General features: G+C 39.8%; 1 protein-coding gene across 3 annotated transcripts in view; it reads right to left on the bottom strand.

Moving 5' to 3' along the window:
- The window catches only part of LOC127426971 (trinucleotide repeat-containing gene 6B protein-like), a 30,874-nt gene extending 10,563 nt beyond the window's left edge, over positions 1-20,311 (bottom strand). The window contains exons 1-12 of one of the 3 annotated variants that reach the window (XM_051674205.1): positions 20,045-20,311; positions 18,573-18,660; positions 15,870-15,891; positions 14,567-14,917; positions 10,967-13,780; positions 9,698-9,862; positions 9,339-9,511; positions 9,147-9,218; positions 8,792-8,998; positions 8,529-8,648; positions 7,803-7,946; positions 7,584-7,691 (exon numbers count right to left, since the gene is read on the bottom strand). In XM_051674205.1, coding sequence (XP_051530165.1) covers positions 7,584-7,691; positions 7,803-7,946; positions 8,529-8,648; positions 8,792-8,998; positions 9,147-9,218; positions 9,339-9,511; positions 9,698-9,862; positions 10,967-13,780; positions 14,567-14,917; positions 15,870-15,891; positions 18,573-18,629 — 4,233 coding nt within the window. In that variant the 5' untranslated portion in view covers positions 18,630-18,660; positions 20,045-20,311. Of the gene's footprint in view, positions 1-7,583; positions 7,692-7,802; positions 7,947-8,528; positions 8,649-8,791; positions 8,999-9,146; positions 9,219-9,338; positions 9,512-9,697; positions 9,863-10,966; positions 13,781-14,566; positions 14,918-15,869; positions 15,892-18,572; positions 18,661-20,044 lie in introns of those variants that run through there. The other 2 variants (XM_051674206.1, XM_051674207.1) reach the window with 2 other exon arrangements.
- Between the last annotated feature and the right edge of the window lie 374 nt (positions 20,312-20,685).

Genomic DNA, 20,685 nt, shown 5'->3' with positions numbered 1-20,685 from the left:
GCACTGAGAATCGCATGCTTGCATGTGAAGGGACTGAGACATGTAAACGACCAGTCATGGTTCATTTTGTTGTTACATGCCATCGTTTTACTACAATAATAGAACGGTGTTCAACACAGTCTCATTTAAACAGTCGCATATCAGAGCCAGGGCAGACGCGTTTGAGCTCATATTGTGCTAGTCTGTTTCATTCTCCATCTCTCTCCTATTATTATTATGGGCTCCTCTAAGCAGCTGCCTAGCACTCTGAAAATTAAAATAATTGATGCTTACAAAGCAGGGGAAGGCTATAAGAAGATAGCAAAGTGTTTTCAGGTAGCCGTTTCCTCAGTTCATAATGTAATTAAGAAATGGCAGTTAACCAGAACGGTGGAGTTCAAGTTGAGGTCTGGAAGATCAAGAAAACTTTCAGAGAGAACTCCTCGTAGGATTGCTAGAAAGGCAAATCAAAACCCCTGTTTGACTGCAAAAGACCGTACGGAAGATTTAGCAGACTCTGGAGTAGTGGTGCACTGTTCTACTGTGCAGCGACACCTGCACAAATATGACCTTCATGGAAGAGTCATGAGAAGAAAACCTTTCCTGCATCCTCACCACAAATTTCAGCGTCAAAAATGTGCAAAATGAACATCTAAACAAGCCTGATGCATTTTGGAAACAAGTTCTGTGGACTGATGAAGTTAAAATATAACTTTTTGGCTGCAATGAGCAAAGGAATGTTTGGAGAAAAAAGGCTGCAGAATTTCATGAAAAAAAAAAAAAAAAACACCCAAGCATGGTGGTGGATCGATCATGCTTTGGGCTTGTGTTGATGCCAGTGGCACAGGGGAACATTTCACTAGTAGAGGAAAGAATGGATTAAATTAAATACCAGCAAATTCTGGAAGCAAACATCACACCATCTGTAAAAAAGCTGAAGATGAAAAGAGGATTGCTTCTACAACAGGATAATTATCCTAAACACACCTCAAAAGGCGCAAGCTGAAGGTTTTGCCATGCCATACATCACAGTCCCCTGACCTAAACATCATCGAAAATCTGTGGGTAGACTTCAGAAGAGCAGTGCATGCAAGACGTCCCAAGAATCTCACAGAACTTAAAGCCTTTTGCAAGGAAGAATGGGCGAAAATCCCCCAAACAAAAATTGAAAGACACTTACTTGGCTACAAAAAGCTTTTACAAGCTGTGATACTTGCAAGGGGGTGTTACTAAATACTGACCATGCAGGGTGCCCAAACTTTTGCTTCGGGCCCTTTTCCTTTTTTGTTATTTTGAAACTGTAAAAGATTAATATAAAAAAGTAAAATTGCTTAAAATATTAAAGAAATGTTTCATCTTTAACTTTAAGCCTTTTGGAAATCAGGCCATCTTTTGCTCGCTTAGCTATTCACAGCAACAGAAATTTTGATCAGGGGTGCCCAAATTTTTGCATGCCACTGTATCAATAAAAAACTTCTATAATATACCATCTGCAAATGTGCAGATATCTCCTTTAAAAAGATGTAATTCACGAACCTCACGAAAATTCAGTGTTTTCTTCCCGTCGAGTGCTCATCTAATATCTTCCTCTGAAGCGCGTATTCTATCAGCCAGAATCAAAACTTCAGGATCAGGATCAAAAGTTCAAATCATGACGGTCTGTCCGTGACAATCCAAGCAGGTGATCCAAGCCGTTTAAACTGTCAGGAGAAGATTGCTGCTTACGCTGGATCCACAAGAGCACGCGAGTGCAACTTCAAAGTAAAAACGCTCCACGTGTGCTATAAATAAATGTCTTATTCACTATGCACTGTACAGTTGGTTTGATTCTGTATTTTTTCAGAAAATGCAATTGCTAACGTGGACATGCCATCCATGGTTGCTGGACTACTACTGTGTGTGCTGTTATAGCCTTCCTAATATATTAACAATTTCTTCATGTGCAAATAAATGACTAAAATTTGAAATCAGAAGAAACTGCTATCTACTATGGCTGAAACGATTAGTCGACGTTATTGACAATGTCGACAATAAAACATTGTCGACAAAAATGTCCTTTGTTGAATAGTCGTTTGATGCAATTTAACATTACATGAGATCACATTAAACTCTAATGATGACACGCGAGAGCAACACTGCAGTTCGCACCTGACTGAGGAGAGGATGAATTACACAGCTCACAGTCCAGATGCACTCTAAACTTTCCAAACAGCTTCAAGTGATGTAGATCGCAAAGTATGAGGGAATTATAATGCAAAAATACAAAATAAGTGAATACAGAAGCACTCTCATTGTGGAATAAGTGGAGCTGGAGCTGCTGCTCCGCTCAAGCAAAACATGCGTGTCAAGAGCGTCTTTAAAGTAAACACCACGGCATTACAGCTTTATTAAAGTTTAAATAATATGAAAGCAGATCATGTAAATAACTATAAACTCCGAAACTGGCATTTCTCTGTGCAGTCAGCACCTCCTCTATGAGTTGCACGAATGTCCCGATCTAAGGATGATCTAGGGAAGAGATTGAAACTGCACCCGGTTGATGCACACTCTGTCGTGGGGACGCTCATTCCTCAAGCGCGCTTAATGCAGCTAGATTATAACGTGATGGCTCGCGACTTATTGAATCATAATATATGTGTCACTGTGCATTTCTTATCGTGAAGAAAATTGGCAATTCGCAACTTTATTAATAAGAGAGAGTTTGTTTTTTAAAGATGGATTGTAGTGCGTGGCCTGGGTAGCTCAGCGAGTAAATACACTGGAGATACATACACACCCCTGGAGTCGCGAGTTCAAATCCCAGGGCATGCTGAGTGACTCTCTTTGGGAGAAGATGAAACAAGATGCAGTTTTGGTGCAAAGAAAGTTAAAGCAGCATTTACTTCAGCAGCTATACTGCAGAAGAAAAAAAATTGTTATCTGAGAATGCTGAATATAATATTAAAAATACAAATATTTTAAAACATCTAAAAATCCTTTAAAAAAAAAAAAAAGATGCATTCACCTGAGAAGCAGCATATAAGATATTTAGACTTGCTGTTAGAGAATAGATCTTGAATATAAGTATATTTTGTCTTTACTGCACCCGCAGAAGAATAACCAAGTGGAAAAAATACACTTGTATACAAAATACACTTATATTTAAGAGACATTCTCTTAAAGCAAGTCTAAATATCGTATATGTTGCTTCTCAAGTAAATGTATCTTGTTTTAAGGATTTTTAGACAATTTTAAATGGAAAACAATACAAAAACAGTGAATTTCTTTACTGAATTAAGTATTTTTTTTCCCTTTAATTCAGTGAATGCCATTTAGAGGTATTTTTAAAAGATGATTTTGTCCTCTTTATTGTTAGCAAGCACGTTTAATACAACTTTTTAAGTCAGGATACAAGCTGAATAATCGGTTAAGAGCTAATGATCTAATAATCGTTCTAATAATCATTAGATTAATTGGTTATCAAAATAATCGTTAGTTGCAGTTGTACCATCTACCATTTAAAACAGTTTTTTTTATTCTTTAATTTATTCTTAAAGTTTAGTGTGAAATTGAGTGAATATTGTGCTAAATAAGAGTTTATTCATTTTTAGCAAATTTATGTTTATGTTATTTACTATATGAAATTGTGTTAAATATCGGGATTGTATCGGCCTATCGACCACCCTGCTCTCTGGATATCGGCATCGGCCATTAAAAAACCCAAATCGGTCGATCACTAATAATGTTGTTTTATTTTAACAAAAGTTGTGGTCTTTTACACAGCCACAGGAAGACTTATTCTGAACACCATATTCTGTAACACTATACTCATTTACGATCTGGCCTGGCAAGGAGAATTGTCATTATACCCCACACAGACATTTTTTCTCAAAATGCTTTATGGAGACAAAGTTTAAGGTTTACGAAGTGTAACACTTTAAGTAGAAATGCCTAATGCCTATAGGAATATGTTGGCGGCCGATACATTACTGGCTAATAACTGGAAAAATCTAAATATTATTATTGCACCAATAGTGAAATTACCCCCAATAATTTCACTGATAATTTGTTACAGTTTACTTGCTTGAGGCTGATAATCTCTGAATGCCTGTGGTTTCTCTCCTTCAGGCAGGGACTTGTGCAGTCTCAAATAAGGCTGTCACAATTATGACATCTGGCTGACGATTAATTGTCAAACAAATAATTATGATGATTAATCATCACTTTTAGGACTTTTACGATTAATTGTCAAACAAATTGTCATATTTCTTAAGGCGTATGTGTGCTTCATTCACCTTAAAAAGTCATTTTTACATATTTAACTTCAAATACTGTAAATCAAACAATAAAATATGGATTTATGATGTTTTAAATATCATAATATTTCTAAATATTTAAAATATGTCTTGTCAATTTTAGCTTGTCAATATTACATTTACAATGTTTTTGTAACTCATAATTTATATAAATATTTCTTAAAATTAAATATATTTAAATATTTTTATCATATTCATATAATATTATGCAATAGTAAAATATTTCTATCCTAATTTATACACTTTCACATGTTATTTTAATGCTCTTTGATTAAACCCAGATGCCCTTATTTCTTATGAAGCAAAACCTTTGAGATTTCATTTTATAATTTTTTCACTCCAAATAAATCAAGCATACCACAGAGTAAGCTTGCGTCTTCTCCTCTGTGTCACTGCGTGTCATTAACACTGCGTGTATGAACCAGCTATGACCAGGAACATTTGCCATTACACAATCGTTTAAAGTGAAGCAGGGACTGCCGGACATTCACTATCCAAGTTTATATGTTAGTTATATTATATTTTTTATATTTTAGTTATAAAAGTAATACTTTTGCAGGAATTTGACGCTTGCCTCTGCTGATGGAACGTGCATCTGCGAGCTTGAGAATGACATTCACTGTATATTCATTCGCTTAAAATTCCCTTATTTGGTCACTAAAATGTGAACGACATTTGAAGTGCACAATAAATCACAATTATCTCAAATATCCGTGGCTAGATAAAAAATGAAAAAAAGTGATCAGATGATTATTTAATAATCACAACAGGCCTAGTCTCAAGTGACAGTGTGCGGGAGCACACATAACATGTCAAACAGTGAGAGCCAGGCTAATGTTGTAAGACAATCCCATGTCACTCTGATTATGTTGTTTTGGGGCTGGTTTTAATCAGGATCATCTGCTTTAAGTAACAACTTGTCATTTCCTATATTCTGTTTATGTTTCATGAAGCCATAAACAAAAAAGCAACAACAACATGTATGTATGCTACTTGGGGGCAATCATTTTCACTTATTACTTCATGAAACATAAACAGAATATGGAAAATAGCATATATCCTACTTACAGCAAAAGGACGCGATTAAAAAGTCCAAACACAACGTATCAGTGCATAGATCTTGAAATAATCCTCACAGAGCGATGTGAGATTGCTAAAGACACTAGTTTGTGAGTGAAACAAATGTGCTCACTGTATTTTACGAGTTTAGACTTTTCTAACGTTGTAACTCATGACTATTCGATTTGTATGATGTTTTTACCTATTCCCATTATGACTGTCATCACATTTCATAAGTTACACTATGAAACTATCAAAAAAGAGAGCTGTAATAAGCATATGCGAATATCCACAATGTGCACATACATAACACACACAAACCACTGCTGCACTCGCAGTCTGGCTGCAAACATAAATATTACATCATGTATACAGAGATAAGGGGTTTGTATTGTGTTTTTTGTTGTTTAAATGTTCATTACATGCTGTTCCTAAAGTTCTGGTGATCTTGCCTCTGGAGCACGCTGTGCTGCAACAGTTTGCGCCAAAGCATGCTTTATTTGCCCTGCACAGTTGCACGTGTAAGTTATGTGAGGCATATTTAGTGCTTATAAAGTGCTGACCGTGAGACGAATACTATAAAATTTGCTTCAGCAGCGGCCAGAGTTTCCCAATATTCACAGTGTTTTTAACACAGAAAAAACCCTGAAAACATCCCTCGACAATATGGCTAGTAAGAGTGAGGGATTTACCCAATTTGGCAGGTTGGCGGGTGTTAATTTCAAACCCTGTTCTTGTTAAATTTTGGCAAAACTTACATAGCAGCATTTAAGGCTTTCCAAGCTTTTAAATTACACATTTTTAAAACTTGAAAAAAATTATTTGTTCTTGTATCGGTCACAATGAGCTGTGAATTATCAGTTATTGGTATTGGCCCAGAAATTCCATATCAGTGCATCCCTAATTTTAAATAGTGACTTATGTTATAAGGGGCTTTAGTAATGGTTTAAAATCTAATGAAGAAACATTCATTTAAACAGAGTTTCTCCAGGTTTTATGAAGCTAAATTTAAGACTTTTTAAGACAAACTAAAGGAAATTTTAATAATAAATTCAAGGGAACACAATATGTCATCGCATCATTCTCTAAATTTAAATGTCTAGGGAGCACAAGAACATTCATATACTGTATACAGAAACACTTAAAAGTTAAAAAACACAACAGATCTCCATTACTTTTTTTACTTCATTTTACATAAAGTAACATGATAAGGTTTGAATTCCTCTGCCCCTAACCACCAGAATGTGGAAATAATTTTTACCTTCTGCTCAGACCAATTTTATCAGGTATATTCCTCTACAACACTGCTGTTTCACTTAAATAGTGTTTTAACAACACCCAAATATATACCTCAAAGCTCTGGAATAAAATCTAAGTGATCACCAACAAACATGTAAAAAGATTTTATTCAAATACACTTTGGTCATTAAATCTAGAAGCTCAACAAAATGAGCATATATAATTTTTTTTTTTTTTCTTTTGTTATAAGAACCTCTCTTGTCCTAGATTAGCCAATAATAATGTACACCCTGTGCCATTCAGTTGACATGATTCACGAATGGCAAAGAGACATGCCATGGTTGGAGTCAGCACACAAGTGTGGATTATCTTTTGAACTATAGGTGGTGCTGTCTCCAAATTGCTCAGGTACATTCAAGGCATATCAATGATGCATACCAAATTTCTTATAAATATGAATGCATTCAAAAGAAATTTAACTTTTTGATAAAAATCAATATGCTGGAGAGGCAGTATGACTGATATGGGAAAAATTATATATGGCTTATATGTGTATCCTTGAAATCCTCATGACCTAAGAAATCCACAGACACCAATCTCATGATTTTTTGACGTACAGTTCAAAAGTTACAAGCAAAAATAGCAATTTTTCCTCATTTCTTGACCCATAGGTGGCGCTGTCACCAAACTTTGCATGTACCCTCAGATCATGGTCCTGATGTTGCAACTCAAGTTACGTTTCCATACAACAAACCGTTGCCGAGATATAGCCTCACTTCCTGTTTTACGTCAACTTCATTAAATTTGTTAACGTAACTAACAAAATCAAAAATCTAAATTCGGTATTATTCAATCTGTGCAGATCAGTCTGGAGATTATTTTGAGCCATTGTTTAGGCAAATCAGGCAAAGATTGAAGATCAGTGAAGTCCTATGACTTTTCTTTTGACAGTAACCAATCACTGTTTTGGATACTGCCCTGTGTGCAATAAGAAAGTAATGAAGACAGCACCTGTTGGGGATCTGCTTGTTGCCTTATATTTGGGGGGAACTTGCGTTGGTTCTGCAGCAGCTGCTGTTGTTGTTGCTGTGGTTGCTGTTGCAATAGCAGCTGACAGGCCTGCAAGACAGCATGAGTCAGAGTAAAAAAAAAAAACTAGCGGAAGTCAGAACAGTACAGAGTGGATTGTCCTGTATAGAACTACTGGGAATGCTACATCTAAACACTCACCAGCTGAAACTGGATTTGAGGGGGGTAGATGCTGCTGAGCATGGCAATGTGCTGTGGGGAAAGCTGTGGAGGAAAGATGCCTCCTCCTACACCTCCAATGCCTCCACTGGGAGGAGGCATCTGCTTTAGCACAGAGCCTGGCACCTTGAACACAACAGAAAAACAGTAAGGGGCCATTCTCACAGGATGTGTTCCTATGTTTTGGTTCACATCTTGCTGTTTTTTCAGTGTCTCGCACCATGAGCACTACATTTTTAAGATCTCATGTCAGGTTATAAAGTTAAACTTTTGACATGCAGCACTTTAAAAACAACGGGCCAGATAAATCTGATAAATCAGTGTACAGAAGTTAATGTGCCTATCAATACGTCTTCTGTTAAATTCCATTGCGCTATGTCTGGCTGTTTTTAACACAAGAATGTGTCTTGTGTAAATACACTCTTAGTCCCATTACTAAGCTCACACCCAGCTTACACTGCAGCCATCTAGATTTCTGCGGTCAAAATGATTGTTGCATAAAGACAGCATGAAATCAAAACTGACTCAATTTACTTTTTCAAATATAAGACCAGCAAATCAAACTGCAATTAGCAGATACCTCAAAGACTAGCTATGCTATAAGATAGCATGAAATCAAAACTGACTCAATTTATTTTTTCAACTGTAAGACCAGCAAATCGAACTGCAATTAGCAGGTACCTCAAAGACTAGCTACACTATAAGTACCTGCGGTGACAGGAACTGATGAGGCACTTGCGCGCGTACTGATGGGTTGATAGGCGGCACACCTGTTTGGTGCCTGGACTGTGCCATCCCACCTCCACTACTAAACAACTGACCACTCGTCTAAAGAAAAAGACAGAGGATTAGCAAACAGTTCCGCTGACACAAATGACATTATGATTAGATAAAAGCAAGGACTGTTGATTAGAGTAATTACAAAATTTACACTGCCAATTATATAGGCTAATAATTCTTGAAGAGACTACCTTGTCATAGTAAGGCCCAGGTTCACAAGCCCCAATCTCTTTGGAACCAGGTGAACGGAAGACTGTTCCTGCTCCCCCTCCACGTCCTCCTTTACGCATCTCTCCATTGTACTCATTCAAGCCCATGCCACGCTTATCTCCTTCCATCTTTTTATCCTGCGGAGGACCAGGGGCCAGATCCAAGGAACGACCACTGGGGTCCTCTCCCTATAAGCAAACTTTCTGCATAAGTACACCTCATAGACATCCAAATGTATACTTATTATTATTATTTCTAGAAGTAAAATCCTAAACTGAATTTTTGAAATGTAAGCAGCCGAAATCATGTTATCAATGGGTTTCCATCAGTTCTTACCAGAATCCCCATGTTTGAGAACTGTCTGGTCATAGGGTTCATCCAAGAGTCTCCTGCACCCTTCATCGAGCCCTGAAGAACAATACAGACAAAGATGTTAAAATAAACACTGTGTAATAATCATTATTAACTCATGTGTCAAATTTGCACAGTACAAGAGCTTTTAATAAAGCTGGCTTGACATTCCTATACCTTGTTACCCTTCTTGGTTCCCCAGCCTCCCGAGTTGTATGAGGAGCTGCTGCCTTGGGAACCAGCACTGTTCCACACACCACCACTCTCATCCTCCTCCTCCCAGCTGGAGTGACGTGAAGCACTGACTGAGCCTTCTCCTTCACCCCAACCTTCTTGCATAGGCTTTGAACCTGTAGGATACAAAACATTTTTAACAGGTTCAAGAGCATGCATGCTTGCAACTTTCAGTCCTGTTTTCGAGATCTTTGCATTGACAAATGTGCCTATAAATGATACACATATCCTGCCTATGTAGAGAAACCTATTAAAAATAAATAACTCTCTTCTCTAGCACTAAAATTATATAGAAGTCTCACCAGACTTCACTTGATTGGGGGAGGGGTCTCCCCAACCTGATGTCTTGCCAGTGTCTTCAGGTTCACCCCAACCAGTGGGTGCATCAGTGGGCTTGCCCCAGGCTGCAGTACCGTTGTCCACACATGGACTAGAAGGAGAGCCATTACCTCCCCATCCAGACGAAGCTACGAAATAAACACTCTATTCAGTATGGTTTTAAAGTATGCTAGAAAAAATAAATTTTTCAGATATCACCTAAATGACTGTCCAAATGTGTGCTTATCCTGTGCTGAAAATGCATTTGATTTAATAATAAAAATAAAATAAATAAATAAATTATATATAAAATAAATTATTTTTTTTATTTTTTATTATTAAATCAAATGCATTTTCAGCACAGGATGAGCACACATTTGGATAGTCATTTAGGTGATATTATAAAACTAATATATATATATTTTGTATAATGCTTCCATTAAATAAATGTATAAACTACTGCCAACATAGGGTGCGTCCCCAAACACAGCTCTCAAAGCCTTCCAAACACCTCGTGCCTGGTCTCGCCTCAGGATCGTGCCAATCACAGGCACAAATGACACATCTCTCACAACACTGCTCTGGTCTCAAGCCAAACATGCTCAAATTATTTATTTGGTTGCCAACCCAACTCATTATGATAGCCAATACTAAAGAAAATGTTTTAATTTCATGGAAACGTTATTTTCAAATAATAATAAATAAAAAAAAATGTAATTACACGAAAATCCATTCTATTCTCTAATATAGAACAGTACCATTGTACGGATAACACTGATTTCAATGTCTCCTGTGTGCCAACAAAGTAAACTAGTTAACATTGTCTCTTATATTTGCTTCAAGACTAGGCTATCAAAAATTTACTTCATTTACTTAATTAACTGTGAATCCTTTGAGAATTAATCTGGTTACTCTGGCAATTAAATGTGGTTTAAATATAAGTTCTACACTTCATCTGCATTGCAAGCAAGTGTGAGGCAGAACGACAAATCTAGATTGCTACCATTATAAGTGCTTGGAGTGTACACAGCTTTATCGATTATGATGGGAGCATGTATCTAGTTTTGCTGAGTTGTGTCACATCGCTCACTGCTTTGTTTAGAAAAATACTAACTTGTTTCTTGTAACAATTTGTTATGTTTTGCAAATATAAGGTAAAATTGAGATCTCATAAAAGAAACACTCAGTATGTGAGGTTCACCTGTACTACTTATTAATGTGTTACCTCAAAGAAAAGCATAGAAGCATCTTACCTATTCCTGTCCCCTTGTTTGATGAATGTGTAAGGTTCATGTCTCTATTCCCATGGCCTGCTGCCATTCTTCCAGGTGGCTGCTGTTGCAGGGATGGGGGTCCCTGCTGAGGGGACATTGATTGTGCCTGGCCAGATGGGGGGTTGTTCTTGTCCCACAAGTTGACACTTTTACAGCTGTAGTTGTTAGGGTCACCCCAAGCAGATGTTCCATCATCTATTTCCATCTTCCTGCTTATGGACTGTGGAGAAGGCTCCTCCCAACCACAAGGCTCTGAACTGTCTCCAGGGCCACTGGGAATTTGGGGTATGGGCCCTGAAGTCCATCCTGAACTTTGGCTCTGGGCTGAAGGACCTCCTGGTCTTCCCCAGCCCCCTTGCATGGCCCCTGTGTCCATTGACTGAGACTGCTGGGGCTGTGATTGTTGCTGCTGCTGCTGCTGCTGTGCCGGGCCTTTCTGTGAGGCCGATTGGCTGTTTGGCATCTGCGAAGGGTGCATTTTCCCACCCCAGCCTTGGTGAGATTTGCCACCCATGTCTCCACCCACTCCTGTCCCTCCAGCTCCCCACGCCCCTCTTGGAGCTCCCTCATCCCAATTACCCCATGTACCCACTTCTGAATCCCCACTAGTACCTCCACTACCCTTCCCACCCCCCCAACCAGCACTGCATGATTTGGGTTCATTCTCTCCCCAGTCACTGCTACCTCTCTGTCCCCAATTGCCTGCATCTCCTCTCCCCATATCTTTCCAACCCCCAGTTCCTTTCTCTTCATGACTTTCTCCCCAGCCACTACCTCCACTTGCTGGAGTACCCTGTGTTTGAAAATCTCCCCACCTGCTTGCTCCACTTCCTGCTCGGCGCTCTCTCCACTCATGTCCCTCGTTATCCCAACCTTTCATTTGGCCTTCTGATGAAGCCGTCCCTCCCCAGCCCCCGGATGGCTTGCCCTGCACACTAGCTTGATTACCTCCTCCACCTCCAGATTGTGAGACGCCAGGGTTTTGGATATTGACACTAGAGGGTGGAGGGCCTCGAGTGTGCAAAGAAGAACTGCTGCTGCTGCTACTACTGTTGTCCCAGCCCTCACCAGGTGAGACAGATGGTGGTCCAAGGATGGAGTTTGAGTTCAAGTTGGCCTTCAGATTTGCACCTTGATGCAAAGAGGAAGATGGATCAGTAGTTGTGGTGCCAGTAGAGCCAGAGTATAGTTGGGTATGGGCAGGTGCATTCATTGAAGAAGAGGAATTGGCTCCACCTGGTGGTGCTGCTGCAACTCCTCCCTCCAAATCCCATGCCACATTCTGACGGATTTGTGTTTGTCCCCACCCAGAGTTGGACAGCACTCTGGGATCCAAGTCAGACCGGCTAAGCAGATTCTGTAAGGCCACTTCAGGGTTGGGAGGCTGATGAGAATGGTGGTGACCATGGCGCTGATTGCCACTTCTGGAGTTTTCTCCACCACTAGAGGACGAGGTACCATCCCCACCTCTGCTACCCTGGCCTCCCCACTCACTTGAGTCTCCTGCCCCTACATCCCCAACTCCTTTCTGATTGTCCCAAGCTCTTGTCATAGTTGAAGGTGTGGAGGAGGTTGTTGTTGGGTTGCCAACACTACCACCACTGCTGCTGCTGTTACTGCTTAATCCATCTTTCCCACCTGGATTGCTGACACCTCCAACACCACCTGAAGCCCCCCAGTCCCCAACCAACACCTGGTCCCCAGCCCATGCTCCCTGAGATACCCCGGAGGTCTGACCCCCACTTGCTGTTTCCCATGCACTTGCCCCTGTCAAATCTTTGCGATCGTTCTGGCCAGTGAAACCCCATGCATTTCCTCCTTCAGCAGACACGGAGCTCACCCCTGCTCCATCCTCCCAAGATTCAGTCCTTGAGGCACCCGTTTTGGAGTTTGCAGGGAAAGGCTGAGATCTCCACAACGATGAGCTGGTGGAGGAGGAAGAGGAAGCATCTCCTCCACCTGTACTTCCAGAGTCCATATCAGCCCCCTCTGCCACTCCCATGTTTTTTGGTCCTGTTCCTGGTTCCAGTGCTGTGCCACTCCACTCTCCACAGGATGGCTCTCTGTCTCTGGATTGCATTTGGTGAAGTTGGTGCTGATGAGATGCTTGATTCACAGAAAGAGGGTTGCTGGCAGACAATGATGAGCTTTGGAGGGAAGAGGAGCTAACCTCTGTTGCAACTGTCCCAGCCCCATCCTGTACAAGGGCTGGCCAAGCAGAGGGATTGGCATTAGGGGTAAAATTGGCACCTGGAATCCCACAGTTGACACCAAGGGAGCCATCAGAGTTCCCTGGGAGAGGGGCAGCTTTGGATATGGGGGGCAATGAGCCTGCTGCTACTGCATTTCCCCCTATGAGTTCATGGGAGGATGAAGCCCAAACACTACCAGACTGCATACATTCATTGGGTGAACTGGAGGAAGTGGGTGGGGAGGGGCTGCCAGAAATGATTTTCCTGCCTCCATTCCCTCCTCCCACAACTTTTGCCTGCTGCTGGAGATGCCTCTCACCCCATGAGGTGCTGCAGTTCAGAATCCCGCTACCATCCGCGCCTCCAGTACCTGCTGTATCTCTTGCCTTTGATCCATCCCCAGCAGCAATACTGGGCCATTCCTCCAGGTCTGATCGGTCCACTATCACCTTTTCCCTGCCCTGAGAGGGGGGTTGGCTGCCAGAGCTGGCCCCCCACATGGAATTTGCATAATTTGAAGAAGAAGAAGCAGCGATTGATGAGGATGACGACGTATGTGGTAGTGAGAGAGCAGCTGGACACACAAGGCCCTGGCTTGGATCTGGAAACAAAACATCAAAGCAGAACTCTTCAGGAACCTTTTCAGAGAAGAACCAGGAACTGTCTGGGCATTACAATAAATTAGAATACAGAATAAAACTGCATATAACATACAGACAAAAATAGACTCAATATGATACAAACAGCTCTCAAAGCCTTATAGGTGCTGTAAGCAATTTCAGACATCTTGCTAACGTCCACCACATGCCCAGCCTCCAAACATCAGCAAACTTAAATACACAAAATTATTCATAGACAGAGAGCACTTACAAATGGCTAAAAAGGTACAGGCAACTTTTTTTTTTTTTTCACAAAGTCTAGAGCTGTCACAGAGACAGGTCACTGATTTCAGTGATATCTATAAGGTTGTAAGGACATTTTTCAAAATCGACTTCACTAACAACACCATTTACAATGCCAAAGTGCTTCACATACTATGTGCTGTCGCATAAACTTAGCAGGCTTTTGGAAGATGGAGATGGTAAAATTTCATCGTTATCCCTGTAATCATTATGCACTTCAAACTAGGGCTGCACAATTAATCAAATAAATAATCAAGATTACAATAAGAGTTGCCACAATTAATTAATCGTGAAAAGTGTCAATTACAGAGGTCGAAATAATCGAGAATTATGATTTCTGTCATTATCGCGCAGCCCTACTTTGATCCATTTCATACATTTCTCTAAATAAACAAAGAGCCACGTAAAATCTCATTCACATAGCTGCCAAACTAATTTTGTCTTACAGTATTTGTCAGTCAAATTATTCATTTGATAAGCCTTACCTGAGGCAGAAGTCACTGTTTCATTGGGGCTGTCTCCCCCGCTGATGCCTCCCCCCAGCAGCATGGAGGACAGTGGTGGCTGGCCCCTCTTCAGTAGCACTTTATGGTCCTGCTGGCAACGGAATCGAGGGGGCACTTCACGGGGCATGTAGCGCTGAGAACTCTGGGTGCCGGGGGAGGGCTGTCCGTTGGCCACCGCCGGCCGCTTAGCATTGTTCCCACCCTGAGGGAGGGCGCCAGCAGCCGGGGTGGCAGCGGATGGTGTTGAAGAGAGGACAGGGCCAGGGCTGGGGGAAGCCGAGTTGGGGGTTGAAGGAGACTGTGCAGATGGAGGCTTGGTCAATTCTGGCACTGTGTAGTGGAAAATATAGGAGTAAATGAGAACAGAACTGCAGAAAAGCTAAATTCAGGTAAAGAAAGAATAAATAGGAGGGCTGAGAATTGCCACAGACCTCCTGATTCGATATTACAATGATATTTCGACATGTGTTGCGATATTGCGATTCTGTGTTGTATTTTATGTTTTGAAAAACTTTATAAAAAGTTTATTGAAGAAATGTGTAAATGTGCAAAATTACCCACCACTGCGCATGAATACCCTGGCTGTTAAATTATAAATATTGCGGAGGCACGACATGTAGTTTACGGCATCCAACAGTTTGAGAAGCCTTTTTACAGCTAAACTTTTTATTAAAGCAGTGTCAGACAGAATCTGCAGAATGACATCTGACAAATACTCTCCACAACACCTCTCAAATAAACTTCTGGATTATGCATAATAACAGGAACATTGATCACAGCAGAGGATTTTGACTTCCGACAGTGAACAAATGGCACTTTGATGGCTGTAGGAGCGGTGCATTAAAGGACTAAATGTAAAGAATTAAAGAGACAAAACTTCTCAGACAGAAAACCTGTTAGTGTTGAATTCTGCACAAATATAGCTTCCTATATTTATCTATTAATCATCATAGCATTAAAATAAACATGTTTATTTTTTATTTTTATTAAACAAAAAATTTATTTTTCTTTAGGGAGACGATTTTAAAATCGCTTGGCTCTAGATCCCAATTTATTTTCTTCCCAGCTCTAATACATAGATTATAAACAAACACAATTACAAACATTTTCATGTGAATGCCTGAACTGTTTAAAGTAAAATAAATGAAGGCAAAGCACAATCACAGATTACTGTATCTCTGAAGTTATCAGGAGATCAGCAAACAGGGCAGGTGAAAAATACCATAAAACAATAAAACATGAAGACTATTACAAATCACGAAAGGCAATAAAATTTAGTTACCTTTATTTTTTTGCTCGACAACCTGAAAGATTCAAAAGAAAAGTCACAACGATGACAATAGAAATTGAAATTACTTAAACAAATAGTTCACCCAAAAATGAACGTTTTCATATCATTCACTCACCTTCATGCCATCCCAGATGTGAATGAATTTCTTTCTTCTGCAGAACACAAACAAAGATTTTAGAAGAATATCTTAGCTCTGTAGATCCATACAATGCAAGTGAATGGTGACCAAAACATTGAAGCTCCAAAAAGCACAAAGGCAGCAACAAAGTAATCCATAAAACTTCAGTGGTTTAATCCATATCTTCTGATGTGATCTAATTGATTTCAGGTGAGAACAGACCAAAATAATACTCCCTTCTCATTGTACATCTTGCCATTGCAGCCTCCAGGCACGATTTCAGGCTCGACTAAACTTCCTGGTGCTTGATGCATGTGCAGAGCACTAGATGGCACTAGGAAGTGTAATCCAACTTGAAATCATGATCAACGGGGAGACTGCTGATGTCAAGATTTATAGTGAAACAGGAGTTACATTTTGGTCTGTTCTCGATTAGATCGCTTCTGAAGACATTGATTAAACCACTGGAGTCACATGGATTACTTTTATGTTTCCTTTATTTGCTTTTTGGAGCTTCAAAGTTTTGGTCACCATTCACCTGCATTGTATGGACCTATAGAGTTGATAAATTCTTCTAAAAATCTTAATTTGTGTTCTGCAGAAGAGAGAAAGTCATACACATCTGGGATGGCATGAGGGTGAGTAAAGGATGAGAGAATTTTCATTTTTGGGTGAATTATTACTTAAAAGCATAGAACAATGTTTGATTGGTTGATGCTTGTATTCATTCATTGAATTGCACCAAGTCAGTCGTCGTCTTTTTTTTTCCTTTTATCCCCTTTACTCCCAATTTGGAATGCCCAATTCCCACTACTCCTCGTGGTGGCACGGTTCCTCACCTCAATCCGGGTGGCGGAGGACAAGTCTCAGTTGCCTCCGCTTCTGAGACCGTCAATCCAGGCATCTTATCACGTGGCTCGCTGTACATGACACCACATAGACTCCCAGCATGTGGAGGCACATGTTACCCTCCACGATCCACACACAACTTACCACGTGCCCCATTGAGAGCGAGAACCACTAATCGCGACCACGAGGAGGTTACCCCATGTGACTCTAACCTCCCTAGCAACTGGGCCAATTTGATTACTTGGGAGACCTGACTGAAGTCACTCAGCACACCCTAGATTCGAACTCGCGACTCTAGGGGTGGTAGTCAGCATCAAATACTCGTTGAGCTACCCAGGCCCCCTAACTCAGTCTTCTTGAAAGATATGACAGGACAATGTACTACACTGCAACTGACAAAATGGTAATCTGAGCAATCCTAAAGAATATAATTCACAGTAGGGCTGGGCGACAGGACAATGTAATCAGATATCGATGATGTCTTACAAAGATTCCGATGCTGATTGCAACACTCATTGACAGGCGATGATCGAAAATATTGAGAAATGGCAAAACCATGGATCTGGGAAGTCGCCAAATATATTAAACAGTGATCAGGGTGTGAAATTTGCACCCGCCACTCACAAAATGCAACGAAGCTGAATCCAGTCAGCAAGCTCCTCATCCAAATGTATTTCATGCAGGGGTAATTTAACTCATATACCCGCAACAGACGGGCAAACTTTAAGTCATCTCAGAGTGACACATGACAAGAAATGCTGTTAGTCATAAAGATATGCGCTTGAAGAAGCACACTTTATTATATTTTTAAGAACAGACAAAAGAAAAGCCGTCAATGCTTGTGTCTGATTTGCTGTTTGTTCAGAGGCATGCAGCGCAAGCCTGTCTCATGGAACAGGCGCATGTAAAGAGTTTTCACTCCTTTTTCTCTGTTTCATTCATCTGAAAACTGTTTGCAAGAATAATGTCATCTATGAGAATGCTGCAAATGATCTCCGATCATCTCAGGAGGTGCTGTTAGTTTAGTCTGCTTTATTTCCACCCGGTTAGCATGCATTGTGAACGCAACTCTGCAGGTTCAGTAATATATATCTTTGTATTAAATAAGACGAAAGTGATTAAATCATAAAGTAATGCAAGACATGTTCACCTTGAACCTAAAATGTAGTTCTATTTTATTTTCTTTAGGCAGCATTAACTGTATTACCAAAATGCAATATAAACACAAATTCGATAAGAACACATTTGGCAGCATTATTTTGGGAACACAAGGGAATTTATTAGGCTTATTTATTATGATTATTATTGTCTTTACGTTTAGTTCTTAATCTGTTGGCTATTAGTAATTTTTCATCTGTTGTGTTGACGGATACTTGCGTGATGGCAAATGGGAGCCGTTAGAGACAGTAAATGTTTGGATTTGGAGAGGTGCTTAAATAAGATTTTTTGATCACTTCGTTATTTTATTGCTATTTTTCCATTTAGTTTAAAGTGCAATGTGAATTTAGAAAAGTTTTTTATGTTTTTCGTGTTTCAATAAATGAATTAAATTTTTAAAGCAAAATCAATCAAGCAAAAAAAATTCATCGACCATCGGCAGGGGGGTTGATGATATGATCGTATATCGCAATATTTTTAAGGCGATTATCAATCAAATATTTTCTACATATCGCCCAGCCCTAATTCACAGCGCTCTACAATTGTATCCTTGTAAACATAACCTTTACCTTCTGTGAGGTTTCCCGTTTCCTTTTATCTTCCTTTTTCCTTTTCTTGTCTTCCATGAACTGCTGTTCCCTTTCCTGATCCTCCTTTCTAAAAAAAAAATAAAATACAAAAAGAAGACATTTCTGGAATATTTCAAACAGTCTTATTCAAAAGAAACACATTCAACTGTAAATACTCCACAACTCCAAGTACTGATTTGTGCTGCCCTTGCGAGGCACCCCCTTTCTAAAATGTAAAGGCAGCTAGGCTATATATTTTAATATTTAAAGACCCATATTCTTTGAGCAAAATATAAAGTGTTATGATATAAAGCCAATTAAATAATCACATGGACACCTCAAATTATTATTTTCAAAACTATATGCAGATTGTTATTATTATTATTGTTATTTCTTACAAATAAAACCTATGGACCCTAGCAGCCCCACAGATGTCCCTGACCCCATTTAGAAAACCCCTAAATCTAAACTAAAAATGCATAGAAGCTTCAGTCACAACAGCGGCACCAACCAGTTACCGGTTATCATATCACAAACCAATGTAACCTACATGCAACTTGCTCAATGCAATGCTAAGGCGCATCCTGTGTTTTCATATGTCATAGCCTACATTAGGCGAGAAGAGGCTGAAATGCATGGAATGCAGATTACAATCATACTCCGATCTTGGAACTCGTACAAACTGATAACTGTCTGTCTGTTTGTCTGTCTGTTGGCAGGGCACATATTTCGGATAGGTGATCCGTTCACCCGCCCATTTTCTCCGGTGTAACATGCAGTATTCCATACGTCATCTATCTTAACGACTCGTTCAAAAACTATTTTGCACAACATTCGATGACAGTTTTAACAACAATAAATAAAATCGTATCTCGTACGAACTAACATAGGTTCTGGTGAGCAAGCAAACTCGTATGCATATAAGAGTTAGCTAGTTTGCTAGCAGTGAAAAACTGGCACATTATAAACTTTCATCCCAGATCATGTGTTAAAATTTCACCAGAAAGCTGCGGTTACTTTAACAAGGGATCACAACAAACAAACAATCAAAATGATAAGCAAATGTCAAAACAGGACGTGCATAAACGTTCATTTGATCAAATATGAATAATATTAGCTATATGAGCTAAGAGTCGGCATACCTGGCCCACCTAGACGGTTGATCCCACTAATGTTAGATTTTCCCTTCAATGCAAAGATTATGCAGGTTAATCGGTAAGATTCTAGTAGTATGAGCGCCAGTGTGTTTTTACCATCGACCGGCGGCGCAGCGGAAAGCTCAAGTTGCAAACAAGCAGACGCTAACTAGCTGCATGGCTAATTTAACTAGCAATCGAGCTAAAGGCTAACAGATGTCGACGAGATAAAAAACAGTTTCACACATTAATGCTTTTACACCATTCAAATGCATGCTAATGCACAAGTATAAAACGTCAATTTATAGTATTTGCTCTTTAAAACAAAGAACTTACCTCAGGAATTACATGCACTGCAGCGAGTCTTCAAGCTAAAGTGCATAAGTGCGAAATTCTGGGTTTTGAGGCAACGTGAAATACAACACTCCATCAAGGTCTAAGAGCTAGTCATGGAACCACTCCTTCTATAATCCTAGTTTTTAAATATGGAATACGATCATGTAAACGAAAGTGTCGGAATCTCTGTTTAAAGCGCTGTGAAGTCAGTTGGTTGACGATCGGCCATTTTACTGCTCGGTGTGACTGTGTGTGTCTGGACAGATATGACGGAAGATCTGTCGAGGGAGATTTTTGACATTCAATATTAAAAGTCCATTACTTGCCTGTTTTTTAATCATAAAAACATACATTTTGAGATGTATCTCTTTGGATTGGTTGCTCATTGCGCTTAAGATCACATATTGAGTCCCATGTGAACATCAGTTAGAGGGCTACCTTAGTTTGTCACTTCAAAGTACAACGGGGTTTGCTTTTATATTCTCCCAAAGCACTAAACAGCAACAAAAACTCCCACAGCACTTTCCTAAACACCTGTTTGTCACTATACACTGGAAAATTTTCCTGATCCATGAGATCTTTGCGTGTGATGTCTAAAGGTTGATTTTGAGGCAATTGTAACAAATTTTTATTATTTTGTA

The sequence above is a fragment of the Myxocyprinus asiaticus genome, chromosome 36 (genome assembly GCF_019703515.2).
Source record: "Myxocyprinus asiaticus isolate MX2 ecotype Aquarium Trade chromosome 36, UBuf_Myxa_2, whole genome shotgun sequence".
In the NCBI taxonomy this organism is placed as follows: Eukaryota; Metazoa; Chordata; class Actinopteri; order Cypriniformes; family Catostomidae; genus Myxocyprinus; species Myxocyprinus asiaticus.
This window is presented reverse-complemented; position numbering and strand designations above follow the sequence as displayed.